The 21176-nt window shown below is 47.4% G+C and overlaps 1 protein-coding gene across 5 annotated transcripts; it reads left to right on the forward strand.

Annotated features, from left to right (window-relative positions):
- The first annotated feature begins 651 nt into the window (after window positions 1-651).
- On the forward strand, window positions 652-15569 carry ROGDI (rogdi atypical leucine zipper). Of its 5 annotated transcripts, XM_038186766.2 has the most exons (11): window positions 654-748; window positions 2703-2774; window positions 3891-3973; window positions 5259-5313; window positions 6181-6261; window positions 8656-8751; window positions 11955-12053; window positions 12501-12614; window positions 13407-13456; window positions 13989-14115; window positions 14646-15569. In XM_038186766.2, exons 1-11 carry the CDS (start codon window positions 707-709, stop codon window positions 14685-14687), a joined length of 861 nt encoding a protein of 286 aa, XP_038042694.1. In that variant the 5' UTR covers window positions 654-706; the 3' UTR covers window positions 14688-15569. The 5 variants fall into 5 exon arrangements, with proteins under 5 accessions (XP_038042697.1, XP_038042695.1, XP_038042696.1 ...); XM_038186769.2 differs by lacking the exon at window positions 12501-12614 and having other exon boundaries at window positions 652-748; XM_038186767.2 differs by lacking the exon at window positions 8656-8751 and having other exon boundaries at window positions 653-748.
- The last annotated feature ends 5607 nt before the right edge of the window (window positions 15570-21176 follow it).

A 21176-nucleotide genomic window follows, 5' to 3' on the forward strand; every position in this document is an offset into this window, starting at 1 on the left:
GCAGTTTCTGAACCTTTCAAACTGGTATTCTAATGTTTAAAAAAAAAATAAAACAACATGTGCTCCTCAAACAACTTGAGCTGCTGCAGAACAGCAGTGTACCTGGGAGCCTTTTGGTGGCTGTGGTCTCCTCAGAGGCACTAAGATGGACGATTAAGGCTAAATTCCCGTTGTGCTTGCAGGGGGGCTGTGTACATCCTCCTGAGGAGGAGGGTGAAGGCTCCGTTTTAACAACCAGCTGAGGTCTGTTGGTTCGTGGGCTTTGCCGTGATTACAGCTCTGACTTGTGGTGTCTGAGTGGAGGGATCTTGCTGTGTCGGGAGCGTTCTTCCTTCTAGCAGCCGGGGCTGTTTGAGCATTGCCTCACGGCCTCAGCGCCAGGTCAGGCTTTCCAGGCTGCTGAGGCCGAGCTCCCCGAGCCGAGGCTTTTGCAGGTGCAGGAACGTTGCTTTGTGCTGATCGAGGCCGTGGCTCAAGCTAACGGGCTCGTACTGCTTGCTGCTGGCTATGCTGTGCTTCAGGTACTGCTAAAATTGGTTTTTTTTCTTTTTTCTAACTTCGCGGTTCTTTGGGCTGTTTATTCGAGCCGCTGTGCCGGCGCTGAGGGCCGCGGGGCAGCCTGAGGCGAGCGCTGGGGCGGGGCGGGGGCCGGGCTGAACGCGGCGCCGCCACGGGGCGGGGCGGGGAGGGGCGGGCGGGCGGCAGGATGGCGGTGGCCATGGCGAGCGCGGCGGAGCGCGCAGTGCTGGTGAGTGCGGGCGGCGCTGGGGGCTCCGCGGCGGCCCGGGAGCCGGCCGGGGCTCGGCGCTGCCGGGGTTGCTCGTGACCGGCGGGCCCCCCCCCCCCCGCGGCTCGGAGCCGGGCCCTGCCTGCGCCCGGGCCGGGGCGCCGCGTGCGGCTGCGGCCGGGTGGGTGCGAGCCCCCCGCAGCCGCCCCTCTGAGGCGCCGGGACGGGGCCGGCCGGGCAGAGGGGTCCCCGGGGGCTGCGAGGGGGGCGGCGGTGGCCGCGGGGCCGAGGGACCCGGTGCCGGAGGCCGCCGTGTTTACGGGTAAATAACCGCCAGCCTCGGCCTGCCTGCGGCGGGGGGCGAGGCCTCGGAGCTGGCGGGCACGGCGGGGCTGCCGGGGGAGGGAGTTTGGGGTTCACCTGGGGTAGGTGGGAAGTCACGGGGTTCAAAACGTGAAAGCGCAGAGAATGAGGTTTTTGTGAAGTGAAGGCGATCTGCACTGAACGGCCTCAAATCAGGAACGTGTATGGGGGGTGGGGGGGCCTTACCTGCTCACTGGGGGAATGGGAGATGCCGGTAACCGCCTGAAGTGCAATAACGTGACCTGAACCACCCCTGTGGTGGCAGAGCCGGTAAATGCCTGTGCTTTATCCGAGTTACTTCCCTGCCTTCGGGAACCTCAGGGGGAGCGTTACGGGGAGTGAAGGGGCAGGGGATGTGCGGTGTCAGCACAATGCCCAGGAACCCCACCAGGGCTGCCAGGGGCAGGAGGGGCGGTGGTGCCGCACTCGGACAGACAGGATCCTGCCTGGTGCTGCTGTGTGCACCTCCTTCTGGGTGGACGTGTGTTCAAACACAGAGGGCCTTGTTCTAATCCTGGTTCATACAACTCTTGCATAAGTACATGTAAGTAAATCCATCAGCAGTCATTTTGCGTTTCTCATGGTAAACAGGAGCAGAGAAACCTAAGGCCTGGGGCTTGGATAACTTGGCTTAAAATTCTGTGTTGGCCACAGCTTTCTGACTTTCTGGGGGCAATGTGCTCACTTCATTCCCTTCCAGTACTTTCCACATGGAAAATTTCCCATGTCTTACAAGGTAGCAAGCATAAATTTCTTCTCTATACCTTACTTGCTTCTTTTCCTGCTTTTTCCAATGATTTTCTGAATGGGCTCTTGGGCTTTAGCAGAAATGCTTGGCTGTGTTCTGGGGATCTGTTTTATACAGGCTTTACTGTAGCAGACAGCTGACCGACGCCTGAGGTGTTGTATCAACAGATACAAACTTGTTTGTTACTGAATTTTGCCCAAATGATGGGAATCTTCAGTCTTTTTCTCCCCTGGACACTTTTTAATTTAGTTTGTTGTATTTTTAGGCTGCTGTTGCTTGGTAAATTGTATTTCAAGGCGGGATTAGGGTGGGGATGTTTTAGTTTTTGTCTTTGTTTCTCAACATCTATTTGGCAATAAGTTAACTTCACCCAAGTCGTACTGTAGTTGTCTCTGATGGTAACTGATAAGAGATCTCCATGTCTTTGTCTCAATCCACAAGCTTTTAATCTTGTTTTCTCCCTGCATCCTGTTGGGGAGGAGCAGGAGATGTGGTGTCAGCCCAACACAGCAGCTTAAAACAAGGCCTCAGGGTGTGAAGCAGCAGAATCTGAACTTTCATCTGAAACCCACACACTGTGCTGTCTGTTATCTCCTAATGCTGTGGTTATCGATGCAGTGACTAGTACAAATGCTGTTTTGTTAAAGTCAAAACAAAAATGAGGACAACTCACTTGGCTGGGGTGGAAAAGTAGGGAGTAAGGCCTCTGGATACAACTGAGACATCTTTCTTCTACTAGCATGTGATATAAACATCACACACAACAGTATGCTTACAACTTAAATAATTCCATATGTCTGAGATTTATTTCCAGTACTTGGTGAACATTTCTGATGATTCCACTGCTATCTTTCCACAACGTAGGAAGAAGAGTTTAAATGGCTTTTACAAGAAGAGGTCCATGCTGTTCTGAAACAGCTGCAGGATATTTTGAAGGTGAGGGTAACATGCTTAATCTGTGCTGTGGGTTTGTTTGTTGGCTCATCAATGTGAGGAGTGGTGGCAGATTTCTCTTAAAGGGAAAAAAAAATCTGAGTTGATAGTACACAAAAAGTGCCATCAGGTATGTCCAGTGTTTGCCAGTCCTCTGGTTTTGAGGATTCCCAGTGAAGCTGTTTTCTCTCAGATTGCTCTGTTTTTGACTCTTTGCTGAGAGAACTGCTTAGGAAAACCATGTGGAGGCAGCCAGGCATGTGTGACAAGTGTTTGCCTTAAATGGGAATATTTTCTGGAACAGAGAATGTGGATCTTCATAGAAATTTGTCATGTGAGGGTGGAAAGGAGTATGTTAATCTTAACTATCAAGCTTCTACCTGTGCGGCAATTCACAGCACATGCCTTCCTCATCTGAACTCATCCTCCCCTCAGTACGCTACCTTCTCTGCAAGTTCCTGCCCCTTCCAGAGGCGTGAAGTGCGCAGCTGAGCTCAGCCTGTGGCACTTCAGCCAGCCTGAGTATGGGCTGTTCTCAGCTGTGTGTGGGCAGCCATAAGGTGAGCTGGTTAAAGAAGGGAATGCTCACAAGAGCACTGCTCTTCTGCTTGATTGGTCTTCAATAGGCCAAGCCCATTAACACCCTTATGGTGGGGTAGTGTGCGATGGAAGAGCAGGGGCAAAAATGTGGATGCGAGGGGAGGTTGCCAAATGAGGGAAGAGTGCAGTAGTTCTGACTCAGCATATGGCTTAATAGCAGGTGATGATAACCTGCATTATCTGTACAGAAAGTAACTGTATTGAAGAATTTCTTAGTTCTAAAGATGAAATGTGGTTAAAAGATAGTCAGCAGCCAGTATAACCAGTCAGGAGGGCTGATCTTCAGGGGCTGATGTGAGAGAGGTCATGGGCAGCCCCTGGGCACATCTGCACTGGCCAAAGTCTCTGTGCTCCTGTCTGCACTGGGCAGGGCGCTGGAGTCACAGAAGTGGCTGTGCTGTGCCAGGACCCCACCAGCACCTCCCCTCTGCTCCTGCCTCGCATTTCTCCCAGGGCTGTGGGTGGGCCAGGCCTGGTAGGCTCTCTGGCACTGACCGCTCTGCTTTCTCTCCTGAGCAGGAGGCCTCGCACAGGTTCGCCCTGCCTGCTGGCGGCGCAGAAGGTGCAGCCAAGCAGGAAAGCTTCGTGCTGAGCACAGCGGGGTGAGTGGCTGGCACTGCTGGGTCACGGCTGCTCTGCTGGGCCGCCGAGGGTGGGTGCTGCGTGCCTGGCCTGCGCCGTGCCAGCATCCGTCCCAGGATCTCCCGGTGCTGCTAAGGGATGCGGTCACCTGAGCGTCTGCAGTAAAGGTCCCTGTGGGGCTACCAGAGCGAAGGAGCTTCCTTCAGCGTGAGAGCTTGCCCTAAGGAAAAACAAACTCTTGTGGCAGGTTCCCTACAAGTCGTAGCTGTGTTCCAGGGGCTGCCATAGCCAGACATCTGCAGTTTCCTGCTGAACTCTGTAATACAGACATTGGCTCCTGACCACGTGCTGATGTGTTGCACCAGTGCACTGTTGTCAGCCGTTCTTGCCAAGGTGTGTTTGTTGGATTCTGGGCTTTGGGAATTGGAGTTACGAGACTTGAGTTCTGCTGTTGACTCAGTTTCTGACAGACCTTGGACAAATCTTGATCTTTGCCTTATCTTCCTAAGATAGCAATCGTAAATCCCTTAGGCACAGAACAAAGTGAGATCTGTGCATAAGCCGCTATAGAAATGCAGTCCTGAAATAGCTGTCCAGTTTTTTATCTTCAGCATAGTCCTCTGTCTGAATACCTGTGCCCTGATGGAGCTTTCAAGCTTGCTGAAAAGTAGCACACCTTAGTTCTTAGAAACAGCATGGTGAGCACTAAAGAAGGGTGCACTGTTACTGCATTGCTTTTGGAAGTTGTGTTCTTCAACTCTTAAAGCATTAAAACTGAGTCCAGTCCTTATTCACTGTTGTTGCAAGGTGGATCTTAAAGTGCTTATCTGAAGAGTTTAATATATTGAAATGTCAGGTATGGCTAAACTAAGTTCTTGATGGCCCAGGTGCTTCGGTCTTCCCCCACTGTTTGCTGTAGATATGAGCCATCTTACTGGACTTTTGGATTTTTTTTTTTTGTTAGCTTTCAGCTCCCATGTGATTCATCTGGTACTGCAGTGTCAGTAATCCATATACTATCTTGTGATGATGCCTTTTAGAGCTGTTTATAACAGCAACCAAATTGTTAGTATTTAATACATGAAATAAGCCTTGTTCAGAACAGAACATAATGTTTTAGGCAGGGCGGGTAGGGCGTGGTGGACTGGGGATCTGGAAGTGTGTGTAGAGTACACCTGCATCCTGGCGGGAGGTGACCTTGACTGGCTGCATGGGATGGGGAGGGACAGTGCACTGCTGGCAGTTTCTGTAGGTGTCTATTGCTTCTTGTGACCTGCATTGCCCAGATCTTTCTTCTCATTTCAGCACAGACCAGGTAAAAGGTGTGTTGACACTGCAGGGAGATGCCCTGTGTCAAGCTGTGAGTACTTCCATGCTTCCTGATTTGTACCATAAGTCATCCTTACGTTTTACAAGTGATCAACAAGTATTCTTTGTCTTCCTTAACAGGCCTTAAATCCTTAATGTTTCAACAACTGTTGAAATTTGTCAAGATCCAGCATCTTGAGCCTTCTTCCTCAATTGTATTGACGTACCACTGCAGTGCCAACGCAGTTTTACCGCAGCTTTGGTGCCAGTTGAACTAGGCAATGGATATGAGATGCCTTTGAGTTATTTATATGATAGCAACCTCTGAGCCACTGTCAAGCTGCCTAGATTTAGGATTCCAACTGTTGAATTCTGTTAAAAACTTAATTGCAGAGCTGACATCTGACTTTGCCTGCATGTGCTGCTCTGCTGTGGTATTGTCTTCAGCAAGGAGGAAGAGCTGCTAGATGGGGCAGTCTGTAGTCTTAACTATGTAAACCTTTGGACTTGCTTGTTTTGCAAAAATTTTACTAGTTTGTCCACAAGAAAGAAGTGTAACTGTCAGGGGTATGTGTTGGTAGTAATACCAGCTGATACTAAAATTCCTATGGCAAGTGGTGAAATTGACTTTTCTGGGGTTTCCTCACCTTTATTGCCTGTATTGTTGTACTTTCAAACTTCATCAGGGACCTTCCAAGTTGAGATGGTACGTCCTGCCTGCCTCTTGATACACTAAATGCCTTTCAGCTTATCCTTGGTATTAACATCTTCCTTGAAGAGGGCTGAGGTTCTGGTTGTGCCAGAACTTCTTTCAGCAGCTTGTCAAGGTGGTGTGGGAGGCAGAACAGAGTGGGACTGGCAGCGTCTGTGTTTGGCTTATGGGGATTGCTTGCTCTTATGTTTTCTTTCTTTCTTCAAGGACGTTAATCTGAAAATGCCCAGAAGTAATCAGCTTCTGCACTTCGCGTTTCGGGAAGACAAGCAGTGGAAACTGCAGCAGGTACTGTTAACTTCAGATGTCTAGCCCTTTGCAGAATGTGTGCCCTCCTCGCTTTCAGTGAAGGCTGCATGAAGTCCTGCATTACCTAGTTCCAGTGGTAAAAGCTCAGGGAGGAAATATGCATTTAAATTGAGTTATGGTGCTAGGAGAGAGAAGTGGGTTCTGCTTGTTCCTGAAAACCAGCAAGCTAAAGGCTGTCGTCGACATCGCAGTCGTGATCCTTTAAAAGGAGTGCCAAGGGTGTGTGTGTCGTACGTGACTAGTTGTAAACTCCAGGCTAGCAGGACAAAGAGCAACTTCAGAGGCTTGGAGCTGTTTCAGTAGCTTGCTTTCGTTGTCTTACAGAAGCGTTTCTTTATGATGAGAACAGATCTCACTGAATTGTGCTCTTGTAGCATAACTGAATTTCTTCCTTAAGGAGTCGACGGATGTTGAATACTGAATCTCTTCCCCGTTCTGCTGAGAGATCTGTTTCCAGGACCTGATCTAGGGGATGATCTTGAAGACAGTTTCCCACAGTTACTTTGTCATAGCTGAGTAAATTGAAGAAAGGTGTATTCTGTGTATTTTCCTCTGCTGTAGCCTGGATTTTTCTAGGTGATCAGTGCATTTGTTCCACGGATGCAGTTTGCAATGGCTGTTTTGGCAGTGGAGTGAAAACTACTGGGTAACTTTGTAGAAATCTAGAAAATTGTGTGCTTGAATTCTTAATGGCAAATTGAGGTGGGCCTTGTCTTTGAATTGCAAACAATCAAAGTGTAGATGAAGTAAGTTTGTGCCTTACAACAAGGCAAGGCAACTTTTGTGCTAGGACTGCACAGCCCATATGGTTTTTTGGCTGTCATGTACCACTGCTCAGCTGATGGGCTTCTGCCAGCTTTTATGCAGAACACCTTTATTTACTTGGAAAAATTGTTGCAACGTTGTTCAGATGTGGAATGTGCATACCTAAAGGACTCTGTGTAGAAGCATTTACTGTGACTCTGGAGATCTTTGTCCTGTCTGAATTGAAAAGGACCATCTCGAATCCTTCATTGCATCTTTCCATAGTGCATAGTGCCAGTTGGCTTCTTCTTTTTCTTTGTGCAAAATAGGTTAAAGTCATAAGTAAGAAACTGTAGTATAGGCACGCTTCTGAGGAACACAGGTGCAGGCACAGAAGTTTTTAGTAACTTGATTAGAAAAGACAGCAAATTCAAGGGGAAATACATGTCCTTATAATAGCAGCATGAGCAAGTTTGCCAGCACTGCCAGGAACCGCATAGTTTTTCCAAAAGCATCTGGAAGATGTAAGGGCTGGAGGTGATGGTGTTTAGAGATGTTATAGTCCCGGTACCTGCAGAATCTGTGCAAGCTGTCAGTGGGTTTTACCATCTTTCCTTTCTGTAACCTCCAGTGCAGCAGGACTCTTCTAGTATCCGTGAGCCCATGGTGAGAAGGAACCAGTGACTAGATCTGTGCAAGGGAGGCCACTGCAAATTGAGCTCAGATCTCATGTTGCTGAGGAGCAGTGTAGATGAATTGAACTACAAATAGCCCAAGCTGTGTTAACCGTCTCCCAGCAGTCACCTGTCATACAAACTTGCCTTTCCATCTATTTCTCCACATCTTACCTCTTTTTGTTTTTTTCTTTCTTTTGTTGCTTCCCGGAACTGAATACAAGTCAATTTCCTCCTCCTCTGGTTTGCCTTTGTGTGAAAGTGCTGGGCTGCACCTATCAAGCTTGCTTTCATAGTTGTCTCCTGGCTGCAAGCAGTCTTGCTTAAGAGGAACTTGGCTAGCTGTGTCCTGAGTCTGGTCATGTTCCACACAAGGAATGCAGTGGCAGCTTCTTGAGGATGGTGACAACACTCAACCCCAACAAGTACAGGACTCTGGCATGATGCCATAGTCACTGTGGGAGAGACCAATGTTTGCTGCTCATTTCTTCTATTGATACAATTTGTCATTTGTTTTTATCTCTAAGGAATAAATCATCGTGTGTGTTGCTAGACCTGACCACCATATGCCATCAGCAGTGAAAATTCCTACCTGAATAGTCATCATTGGAGTTCTCACAGGATGAGAATGCCTGATGTCACTGTTCCTTTGGGGCAGCAGCAGTATTTTTGCTGACAATTCATGCTGTAGCTTTCAAACTGTTTAGAATCTCCAGTCCTTGGGTGAAGAACCTGGTAATGGATCTGGACAGCACTGGTAGATTTGTGTCGGCAAATGTCTGGTACTCATAGAAAAATGTCCTTAATGTCTGAGAAGTCACCATTTTCTTAGAAATTTTCTTAGAAAAGAAAAAGTCACCATTTTCTTAGGGCCAATGAGATAGAGTAACCTCTGCTTTCTTGCATGTATTATAGACAGTGCTTCTATAATGGTGCTGCATTTGTACCTTTGCAGATACAGGATGCTAGAAACCACGTTAACCAAGCAATTTACCTGCTTATGAAGAGAGATGTAAACTACCACTTCAAAACAGGCTCAGAGGTTCTCAAGGTGAGGAGAAAGCACTCTCTAGTTGAGTTGGAACATACATGTTTCTTTCCTTCATTTGTTTTTTGACACTTAATGCATGTTGCTGTCTTGACTGGAAATGGATTCCTCAGTTGTACCTGGTATATATGTGCGTCAAGGAGTATCCATGCAACTTCATGTTTGACATGAATCTATTACCAATCTAGCATCAGTAACAGTGTTGCAAATCACAGTGAATGGTAAACTGAACAGTGAGTGCCCTGTTGTACAGCAGTGGTGTTTTGAGAGAACCTCCCTTAATCTTTCCTGGATGGTGTAGTTATGTAGATAATGCTCTTCCCTGTCACTCAGTGCTCTTGAGAGAAGAAATGAGGCAGTCATCAGCAAAGAAAAAATGACATATCATACTTACAATTTACTGATGAAAATGACTTGCTGATCAATGACTTGTTGATGCTGTCTGATACAGGCCAGCTGTTGTGTGGCGTAAAGCCCAGCCCTCTGCTTAGTTGTGCTCTCTGGACCAGAGCTGGGATTTACTCAGAACCCGCCATGATATCAGACATGAAAAAGCCACATCTTTTAAATCTCTGTATGCACAAGGGCTGCCAAATTTTTACTACCAATCTCCTTTTTAATTTTGGGTGAAGGGGGGGGTTATTAGACATCATTTCTAATGCCTTTATCTTTAGCAGTCGTGAGTTCTATAACAGACATACGTTGATTCTCATGTCTGGAAAAGGAAGTCTTCCTGAATAGAGCATTTGAACTGTGGTGTTCCTGGCAGGATTGGACCAACAATGAGCTGGTTCTGTAGTGCCCTAGTTCATATGTGGTTATGGATGGGGCAGGGGGCCATTCGGTAGTTGCTGTATCTATGATGTGGTAGTGGGGAGAACTAGGGCATAGGTTGTTTTCCTTGAATACCTGCTCTTCAGAAGAGCTCATGATAAATTTGTCAATGCTTCTGTGGCATCAGTAATTCATCTCATCTTCTCTGCTTTTTCTTGTAATGAGTTCTCTCTTCAGATGATGTTCTCTCTTCAGTTTGTGGTAACAGTTACACTACATTTGTCATAGAATTGTAGAATCACAGGATGCTTTGGGTTGGAAGAGACCTTAAGGACCATCTGGTTCCAACTCCTCTGCTCTAGACAGGGACACCTCCCGCTAGATCAAGTTACCCAGAGCCCCATCCAACCTGGCCTTGAATGCTGCCAGGGACGTGGCATCCACAGCTTCTCTGGGCAACCTGTTCCAGTGCCTCACTACCCTCATAGTGAGGAATTTCTTACTAATATCTGATCTCAATCTCTCTTCTTTTGCTTCAAACCATTACCCCTTGTCCCATCACTACACTTCCTGATGAAGAATCCCTCCCTATCTTTCCTACAGGCCCCCTTTAGGTACTTGAAGGCTGCTCTAAGTTCTCCCCAGAGCCTTCTCTTCTCCGGCTGAACATCCCAGCTTTCTCCCGGCTGAACATCCCAGCTTTCTCCCGGCTGAACATCCCAGCTCTCTCGGCCTGTCTTCATAGAAGGGATGCTCCAGCCCTCTGATCATCACTGTGTCCCTCTTGTGGACCTTCCCCAACAGGTCCATGTCCTCCTTGTGCTGGGAGCCCCAGATCTGGATTTGGTGTTCAAGGTGGGGTCTCATGAGAGTGGAATAGAGGCATTCACCTCCCTTGTCCTGTAGCTATACTTCTTTTGATGCAGTCAAGAATACAATTGACTTTCTGGGTTGCTAGTGTGCGTTGCCAGCTCATATTCAGTTTCTCACCCACCTATAGTTGCAAGTTCTTCTCCAGAGGGCTGCTGTCAGTCCACTCATTTCCAAGCCTTTATTCATGTTTGGAATTAACTGGACCTGAGTGCAAGAGGTTCAACAGTGCCTGTCCTCTAGTTGGGCTCTCTACCACCTGTACTAGGAAGTTAACCTCAGTGCACACCAGTAGTTTCCTGGATGGCTTGTGGTTTGTTTTGCTGCTTTTCCAGCAGGTGTCTTCGTGGTTGAAGTTACCCAGCAGGATCAAGGTCTTGCATGTTTGGTGCTTCCTGGAACTGAAGCAAGAACTCTTCATCAACATCCTCTCGTTGATTGTGTGGACTGTAATAGATGTCAGCCACAGTTCCCTTTGTCTTTATTTTTCACCCAAAAGACTTGTGTATTGTTGTTCTTTAAAGATGGCTCTGTGCAATCAATCTTCTTTTTTTGCATGCAGGACAATCCTTCCACCTTTCCTTCCTTGTCTGTCTCTTCTGAACAGTTTATAGCCATCAGTTGGAACGCTCCAATCATGTGGTTCATCCCACCAAGTTTTGTGATAGTGGTCAGGTTGTAGTTTTCCAGCTGGGCAGTGGCTGCCAGTTCTTCCTGTTTGTTACTTATACCACGTGTGTTTGTGTAGAAACATTTCATTTGGGTCTTAAACTGTCTAACCTTTTTGGCAGAACTTTTTTGGAGGGTTGGGCTAGGGTGTTCCTCGCTACTCTGAGAGGTGTGCTTTTTCTCTCTGTTGCTCATGAGCGTGTAGCTGGATGTTAACTTGCATGGTGCATTGACTTCTGCCCATGCCCCTGTCTCTGACTGGCAAGATAGAGGAGATGATCTGGTCCTCTGTCCCTTTCACTTGTGATCTCAGGACCCTGAAGTCTTGCTTGATCTTGCTCAGGCTGTGCTGTACCATATTGTTGGTACCCATGTGGAAAAGAAGTAGGAAGTGGTGTGTGCCTTTTAGCAATTTTGGCAATCTCTGCAGCATCCTGGACCTTACTCCTGGCAAGTAGCAGACTTCCCTTGACTGCATAACGGGCTGGCAGATGAGTGTCTTAGTGCCTCTCGGTTGGGAGCTACTACTAGCACTTTCCATCTTCTTCTGCAACTTCTGACAGGCATAGCTGGTGCAGTTTCACTGTGTGAGTCTTGCTCTTTGATTTCTTCTGCTGCCAAAGCTTCATATTTGTTACTGGTTGGTATTTTTGCAGAAATGATTGTCATGGTCTCTTATAACTCATGGCAACAGGTTGACACCTTTTCCAGGGTCTTATCTGTGTCTAGGTGATGTTTTTCTGTCTGCTAGTCTTTGTGGTACTAGCAAGTCCGTTCCCAAGTCCCTAAATCCTGAGTGGAAGGGGTAGTGGTTGTTGCAAAATCCTACAGCCTTGCTATCAAGACCTATCCAGGGGTCATCACTCAGCAGTGTACTGTACGTTATCTTACAGCTTATGGATGCTGTGATGTTACAGCTCTCAAGAGCACGGAATCGTCTTACCACTCCAGCCACTCTGACTCTACCAGAAATTGCCTCCAGTGGTCTCACAGTAAGTGCATGGTCAGGATGTTGTGCTACAGCTTGATGAAAGTGAATTTTTGAAACCCCTCCTGAGGCAGAGAGAGGTGAAGGAAGCACAAGCCCTGAGCTCAATGGTTTTGGCTGTTTCTGTATCTTCCTGTGGGAGAGCAGATGACTTGGGCATGAGGACTCTGGTTCTCAGAGAAGTTCTGTTCCTTTCCCTGGAAGGTTGTTCAGGGATGATTTCCCCATATGAATACTGCTCCATCCTATTTTGTCACCAGCACTCATACCAACACAACCTGATCAAGTGCAGCAAGAGGAACAACCATTGCATGTGTGCTGCTCAGTCTGTTTCTTTCTTAACATGTCTCTCACTATGGGATAATTGCAGTATAGCTTATAAAAAGCTAGTGATTGCCTAGCATTAGAAATAATGGTCAGTTCACTGTTAAACAACTTATTTTCTTGCCAGAGAATGTTCGCTCCTGCTCTGCCTCCAGACATCCTTGTGAATTTCTACATTAACCTCAATAAGCTGTGCCTGACCATCTACCAACTCCATGTGCTGCAGCCCAGCACAACTAAGGTGATGCTTGCTATCTCTTCAGCCTTGTTTATTTACCCCCTTCTTACTCATCACTATGAGGAGATCACGCTGTTATTTCGTGCACTATTATAAGCATAAGATAATGCAGAAGTGACTAACTGACACTGTGTCTATGTTTAGATCTGCTCCAGTCAGAGCATTGGCTCTAAATGTAGTTCAGGTCATGGCCACTTAGCCAAAAAGAAAATAATAGTACTCTGAAGAAAATAATAGTACTCTGAAGAAAATAATAGTACTCTGAAGAAAGTCAGAAACTATTTTTTTTTTGCCAAGTAATGTTTTATCTTACAGTATAGTTTGATAACTGTACATGCTTTTGGAAGGGTATAATTGTAGTAATCCAATTCATATTGAAGTAGCATCTGGGGTTTTTTGAATAGAGTTTTGATGGTTACTTTTCTGCTTCACATGTTGCATTTGAGTCAACTTAATGTCCCCTAAAAACAGAATTAAACCCTTAAGGTTTATGAAATGCAGTCCTTCCACACAGATATTTTTCCTAAAATCAATTTACTATTTTTCTTCTGGACAGTGGGAACTTACTTTTCTTGTTCTGAAATCGGGATCTTAATTGCACTCAGCTACTATGTAGAACGTGCTTTTTCTGAAGGAGCAAGATGGGATCAACTGGCTTGTATTCAATGTGAACGGAATATTCAGGCATATGTATCAGGTGTTTCTTGTCAGGCTACTGTGAGTGCAAATAATAAGGTCTTCTAAATGATTAATTTGCTAACTTAAAGTCCCAGTGACCCTTTTCTTCTCCTCTAGAACTTCAAGCCTGCTGGAGGATCCATTCTACACAACCCTGGAGCCATGTTGTAAGTACAATTACTACAAGGCTGTGTATAAGGGATAGGAGGATGCTGAGGATGAGATCCAAATGAGATCTCAAGACAATCCACACACTCCCTGCCATAAAAGGCTACCCCACCACTTCTTCATGGCCTATCGCCTTTGAAGAATTTGTGGCCATCCATGGCAGCACTCTGGTCGTGCAAGCCATCCCACCTTGGAGGTGTGGCTTTTCAGGATTCCAGTCGCTCATAGAGTGCCTTGAGTTTTGCAAGAGATCAGAGCTGTCAGCCAAAATGAACATCAGGCTGTTGGTATTGCCGTCTACATTTCCTGTGTTATGTCTCTCTGGAAAGTGGCAGTGTTTCTACTTGAACCTTGTTACATTTTTTTTGTAACTCTGAATCCAGTCAGAGATAAACTGAGAGTTCGCATTCTGTAACTTTGCCAGATGCTGTTTTAATCGTAAAGTCGTTCTGATCCCTTGGGTGAGAATGGAGGACGGTTGAGTTCTGCTTTTGTGCTGTTTTGTGTGAAACTGCTTTTTTTCCTCTCCAGTGAGTTTGGCAACCAGCGGTATGAAGTCAGCCATGTCCATAAAGTGGAATGTGTTGTCCCATGGTTAAACGATGCCCTCGTCTTCTTCACAGTTTCACTGCAGCTTTGCCAGCAACTGAAGGACAAGGTAACACCCTTAGAGAAAGGTCTTTGTTTTTCAACTCTGGATTTTGAGAGGATCTCAGGTTTAAAAATCTGATGTGATGTTAATTTGTGTGAGTGGTATGTGAACTGAAAACAAGCAATGAGTCAGTGCTTCGGAGCCTTGGAGCTGGCTGGCAGTAATCTGCGATAAATGCAGCATGGCAAATGTTTGCTGAACAAGGCTGAAAGGAGCAGGTAGAAGCTTTTGTGTTCTCGGTCATGAGATGGATGTTAGGAAACGCCAGGGTGCTGAAGAGGAGGCATGGAGAGGTTCGGTGAACTAGATTCCAGAGGAACAAAGTTCAATTCCAGCTCTGCAGCTGACCTGGCTGCCACCTTGAGCAAAATCAATGTGCTCTGAGCATCTTCAGTGACAACAGCAACAAGTCTGCCCTTTTGCTGTGTAGTGCTGGATAATGCTGTAAAGCTTAATCTTTACATACTCGTTAGATGTTCGTTCTTCTATGGCTGAGGGGATCCAGGAACTTAACTGCTTATCTTCTTGTTTTCCAGATCTCTGTTTTCTCCAGTTACTGGAACTACAAGCCATATTAATTCTCTGTGGATTGTCCAAATGCTTAAGGCACTTCAAGCATCTCCATGTTTGTTTTCCATTTGCCTGTTGAGTCCAGGTCAATGTGAGAAGTGCTGTGTGGTTTGTTTACCCTGTGGCCCTTTGTAGGGTAGGGTTGATGCATCTGGAAACACACATCTAGTGGCTTTGTCTGGGACCAGTACATGAGCAGGGCACCAAGCAATGCAGTGTGGATGGTGGGAGCTCCCGCCTATCTTCTTTCTCATGTGTTTTTTGTGGTTTACACTTTGCAAGCCTAGTCCCTTACAAGGGACAGGGAGCTGTGGAACACTCTCAGTAACTGTATTTACACACAGTGCTGTAACTAACTGCTGGACTGCAAGCTGGTTGGGAAGGGATGAAGTTAGACTAATGCAACATACCACAAAAAAGTGCTGGGCGTGTTTCTCCATGTAGTAAAGTATGTTGCTGTGGCCTCATCCAGTTGCCGTTATGACTAGCTCAGAGCTCTTCTCTCTAATCTGTTCTGGCCATGCCCATATTATTGTTTCCCCTTTGAGGAAATTCTTATTTGCTACTATTTGAACTATTTTTTTTTCCCCTGGCATCAATGTGATCATTTGTGTTATTTATTTTTCCTAAGCCTTAGTTGAGCCACTTGCTTTTTGGTTTTGTTTCTTTTGGTTTTGATTTTTTCCTGATGTAGTGTATAATTTTCATTTGCCAGCCTTTGAAGCTGCCCTCGTACCTTCAGCACAGTTGTACAGTCTCACATTCTGTCATTAAACTCCAAGTGAGTACCATGTTACCATGATTTGCTGCCTACCTATGAATGCTACAGTATGTAAATCATCCCTCTTGCTATTGATAATTGTGAAATAAAGAACCTCATTCCTGTCATACTTCTGTGGAGTGTCAGTGCTGAGAATGAATGTTGCCAAAAATTCTGTGCTATTTTACAAGTGAATGCTTTAGTTTTGCTTGCTGTTTTATTGCTTGGAGAAGGGAGGATGGTAGCGGTCTCTCAGGGTGGAGCTGTGCAGCCCTTCAAAAGGCCAGGGTTGGTTTGTGTAGCTTCAGCCTGTAGCTCTTAGGCCAGTGCTGTCTGACACCTGAGTACTACCTGAAGCACTTCGCCAAAAATCCCTTGATGGTCATGTTTGGAAGAAGCTGTAGCTACTGTGGCTGGGCTGGATCAGCACATGGAGCTGATTGTCAGGTGATGAGGAAGCATTGCCTGGATCCAGTTTGACCTATCCAGCCTGTTTTTGATGGCCTTCATTGCTGGAGGACCTTACCCATGAGCCTACATTTGTACTGAGGAGAAGACTGCAGGCTTATGGTAGTCCCCGCAAGAAATCGGGGCACTGGGGGCTGTCCTGACAGCATACAGGATCCTGTTGCTTTCCAAGCGCTATCCAGAGTGCCCTGCTCAGAAGGGAGAGAGAGATCACAGAATGGCCGTGGTCGGAAGGGACCTCTTGAAGTAATCTGGTCCAACAACCCTGCTGAAGCAGAGCCACTTGCCCAGAGCCACGTTCAGATGTCTTTTGAAAAGTTCCAAGGATGGAGACTAGTAATAGGTACATGTATGTCACATAGGTATGTCACTTCTTTGTTTTTCCTTTATCGATATTTGCTCCAGGCATGTGTGGCCTACTTTGTCTATGACTTCCCTTTCTGTGCCTTCTTTGAGGTCCATGGGAACCTGAGTGGGTTGGTGCCTCCTTGTTACTGCTGCTGCCTCCCTTATCTGAGGACTTGATACCTGGTACTGTGCTTCTCTGATGTGTTAATGCTGCAGGTTGCAGACACAGCTCCTGTAAATAAGTATCAGGCTGTGACCAGGATGGGTACATGTATGCTAGTAATGAAAGGTGTAAAGTAGAGAGGCCTGGATCAGCTAATTCAATAGCAGATGCATTACTGACTCCAGTCCATTATCCTTGTAACTAATGTAACTAACCGTGGTGATGACCCAGGGTATGCATTTACCAGTCCTTGTTCTGTTCCAGACTTTTTTTTTGCTTAGAAAATGATTATACATTTGGAGAACTGCTCACTGTTAACAAGTTCTTGCATTAGAGTATTTTTATAGTTAATCACCTCTCTGGAGCTGCCAGAGCTTCTCTTTAACCCTCCCTGTACGTGGGTGGAGGTTCCTCTTCTAATTCATCCTGGTGTATGAAATCCAATCAATGTTGCCACATCCTTTCCTACTTCGCTTCCTGCCATCAGGGACGTGATGTGAAACCCAGTGTGTTGTTTTCTTCTGATGAAAATGGTCTCCTTTAGAACTGGAGGGCAGGAGTGGGCAGAGAGGAATGGCTGTCCTGATTCCAGCTCTGATGCACAGCAGCTGTGCTGTGAGGCCATGCTTCATCAACCTAACCCTTAAAGCCCAGAGTGGCAGGGATTGGACTCATGTGTCCAGCAACATGAGACTGGATTGCAATTAACTGTATCATAAGGAAATAAAGGAGTCTGGGTCTGGGGTGGGGGTGTGGGGAGAGCTCTGCGTTTGCCTGCATAGACTTGTGTGCTGCTTCTTTCTACTTTGTCAGGAAGAAATTCTGTCCCCAGCAAACCCTGCTGCTAACTAACTCTTTTCTGCCACAGCCCCGTTCTGCTGGAGCAGGGTTTGCAGAGCTCATCTGTTCTCAGAGGTCACCCCACTGGGCTTTCCTGCCCTTTTTCAGAGGCTCCAGACCTCCTGGTCCTACTGCCCGGCTGGGAGCAGCCAGGCAGTACCAGTGGTTCACAATCCCCACAGGGAAATCCCTGTGGGCTGGTGTTGCCAGGGTCTGGCTGGAGGCACCTTGTTCAATTGGAGCAGACCTGAAGGCTCATGGAAGCCAGGGCACCTCTCTACAGCTTTCCCTGCTTGCCTCCACCCAACGTACAACGTGAGGTTCGCATCCCGCTGCGCAGTGGCGATGGCCCCCCGGCCACGGTGCTGACCTGACTTCCATTTTTGTGGTCCCCATTGTAGGGGGGTTGAAGTACCTGGGCAAATATCTTCTCCGGACCTTGGCTCTCTGCCTTTGAAACTGTTTTTGACACAGGTTCCATGGAGGCACTTTTTCTAGTATGTGTTGGGATTATTGGTAGCATAAAGTAAGGGGCTAGGCTGGAGGCCCCGATCCAGCTGGTGGGCTCCTGTACCCCCATGTGCATTCTCTTGCAGGGTCAGAGAGCAGCACCCACAGGACATGCTGTAATTTATTTTCTCCTTTCTTGACAATGTTTTCTGCCGTTACTTGAGCTCCATGTTGTTTAGTATTGAGAGGTGCCAAACTAGTTTTGAAATTCAGACCACGGTGCTTGACTTCACTGAGGCCATAAAAATCAATTCCTTAGCAGAACCTTCAACACATTACTGAGAGGTGCAGTAGTGCTGAGGGAATGCTCTGCCGCTCCAACGTTGTGCCACTGCAGGGAAGGTCAACTGCGTCCCGAGCTGCATCAGCAGAGGAATGGCCAACAGGTAGAAGGGGTGATGGAGTGCTGCATCCAGGGCTGGGGCTCCCAGCACAAGGAGGACGTGGACCTGTTGGAGGGTGTTCATAGGAGGGTGTTCATCACGGAGCTGATCAGAGCAGGGCTGGAGCACCTCTCCTGTGAAGACAGGCTCAGAGAGCTGGGATGTTCAGCCTGGAGAAGAGAAGGCTCCAGGGAGACCTTGGAGCAGCCTTCAAGTACCTAAAGGGGGCCTGTGGGAAAGATAGGGAGGGATTCTTCATCAGGAAGTGTAGTGATGGGAAAAGGGGTAATGGTTTTAAACTAAAAGAGGGGAGATTGAGATCAGATATTAGGAAGAAATTCCTCACTATGAGGGTGGTGAGGCAGTTTGCCCAGAGAAGCTGTGGATGCCACATCCCTGACAGTGTTCAAGGCCAGGTTGGATGGGACTTTGGGCAACCTGATCTAGCGGGTGGCATCCCTGCCCATGGCTGGGGCTTGGAACTGGATGGTCTTCCAGGTCTCTTCCAACACAAACCATTCTATGAATGCTGCTCATACAGAAAATCTAATATTGAGATGTGCTTCTCGTTTTTGCATTAAAAAAAAAAAATCACGTAAAATTAATTTGCTAGAACAAACCATCCCGGTGGTGCAAGGGGAGGGCAATCAGCATGAGGCAAAGATGCAGGCTGCAGCCACGCTGACCAAGATGCATGGTCTTGCAGTTGTGTGAATTTAGATCAAGATTTGACTCCAGTTTATAAGGGCTGGATGTTCAGCTGCTGGTAACTGTCACAGCCTTCGTTAATGGAGTTGAAAATGGTTTTGGCTTGATTCTTCAGATGCATGGCCCAGAGAGCCGGCGATGCGTGGTGCACCTGTACAGAGGAAGGCGGAGTGGGGCCACAGGCTGCGTTTCGGTTCAGAAGCTGTGTTAGAACAGTTCTGTGCACGGCATTGTGGAAATATGAGCGGCATGATGCTTCCCAGCAGTGTGCACGGGTCTGGTGCTGAAGAGGAGAGGCATCCAGCAGCTCTGCCCATACGTCACAGTCATATTGCATGGGCACTGTCTCCAGTGTCACCTGGGACAGGCTTCGTGCCTCCCCGTGAAAAGCCCTGCTCTCTAAATGCAGAGGCAGGGATTTTGCTGACGTGTGCCCCAGGTTTGACAGCACTTGTGCTATCTGAAATGACAGCTGGCAAGCTGACCTGGCAGTCAGGTTTTTGCTCCGTGGAGTCACAGACAAGTAAGTGATGTTTCATGCCTGTCTGGTCCCATCTCCTTGATGTTGTTCAGGAGAGGAGGTGGTGCAGAGGCTGATGCTGGGTCATGGTGAGACTCCTGCTTCTGAAGCTGACTTGAATTGGCGGAGCCAATGCCCAGTCCTCGGGGTGTTTGCTCTAGCAGAACTACTGTACCTCCTCGTGTCCCCTGTTTTCACAGCCTCTCTCCTTCCTGGGATGGGGAGTGGGGGACATAAACCTTGGCTTGTTCTTCATTTCCAGAAGACCATCCCTGCCCGCTTCTTGTAGTGCAGGCAGTGGGGGGAGGCGTTGTGGCAGGGCTCTGTAATGAGCTTCGGGATACAGGTAAGGGCACAGGTTGGTCCCTAGGGACTTCCATTGCTGGGCTGCTGGTTGTGAAAGCTGGGATGGGGTAGTGGCAGTAGAGGAGAGGGATAAATTTGCCCACACGGCTGGCTAGAGGACAGAGTGGATTACAGACAGATAGAAAGTTAGTTGTGGAGGTTGAAAGCTTAAATGGGCAAGAGACAAAAGAATGCATTTATTTGCTGACGGGCTAGGTAGGTATAAACAGACATGAGCAAGAACTTGGTTAAGCAGTTGGTGAAAATGGAGGTGTTATGTCTCACATACCCCTGGGAGCAAAAATGACTTGTGGTCCAAGAGGAAGCGGACTCCAACATGCTGGAGCCAGCATAGGAGATGCTTGGCACTTCAGCTCCGAAATCACTCAGTGTCTTGCTGAATCCCCTCATCCTGCTTGTTCTGCTCTCTCCTTGCCTTCCTGCTGCTGATTCAACTTTTCTCACTGCCCCAGACCTTCCCTCTTCCCCCTAACATGTTGGGATTGGGACTCCCTCTTGCTGGGCATCCCCAGGAGAGTATGGAGTGCTTTCAGCAGCTGTGATTGTCAAGTGTTAGGAGGTGCAAGAGAGGTGTGAGAGCAATTTATACTTTTTTTAAAAATTAGATCCCTGGGTTCTGTATACTTAATAGTGGTATCGGCAATGTTGCTCAGGTTATCAGTGTGGTCAGCCCACAACAGTGACAGAGATTTGGGAGTCAAATCCTGCATAGGGAGTCAGGCCATGTGTAAAGCAGAGGGGGAGGCAATGCAAACACTGCTACCAGTACATGAAGGGGGCCAAGGAGCTACTCAGTGACTTTCTACTCAGGTTAGCTACCCACCAGGTGGTATTTCTAGACCTCATCTCACTCCAGAGAACCTGTGCACTCAGACAGTGGGCCCTGCTCCCCTGCAGACCTAGGATTACCCAAGCTTCTGCAGGCTCCCATCTCTGGGGCTGTCCTTTAATTTGTTTTAATTTGAGACAGCCTTTGATGTGAGCCGCTTCCATTGGCAGGGTGGAGGTCTTGCTGCCAATCCTTAATGACTGTCACCTTGCCTGGTAAAAGAACCACACAACCATTCTGAGCATGTACAAGTCCTGTTCCCAGCCAGGTCTGAGATCCCAGCCTGCAAATTGGGCTTCTAATTTTTCCCTGGCACAAGCAGGCAGCATCCAGCCGGACTGAAATGCCAAACTCCTCCCTTCTCCCTTCATCACTGCCAAGTGATGGCTGTGATGAAGGATCCCACGTCACTAGCAGTACTCACTCAGCACTGATTCTCCCTTTCTAGCAGTGAACTGTGGCACAGTCATCCTAATGGGGTTTTAACCCACTTAGTGTGCATTATTCTGGTTCTGTATTGTTCTCATATGCTAATTGAGCATTCAGGGATGATCTGGTAGACAGTGCCAATCAAAGTGGGTTATAGAAAATAGTTCTCATCA

This window comes from Anas platyrhynchos, chromosome 15 (assembly GCF_047663525.1).
Source record: "Anas platyrhynchos isolate ZD024472 breed Pekin duck chromosome 15, IASCAAS_PekinDuck_T2T, whole genome shotgun sequence".
NCBI classification, from domain to species: domain Eukaryota; kingdom Metazoa; phylum Chordata; class Aves; order Anseriformes; family Anatidae; genus Anas; species Anas platyrhynchos.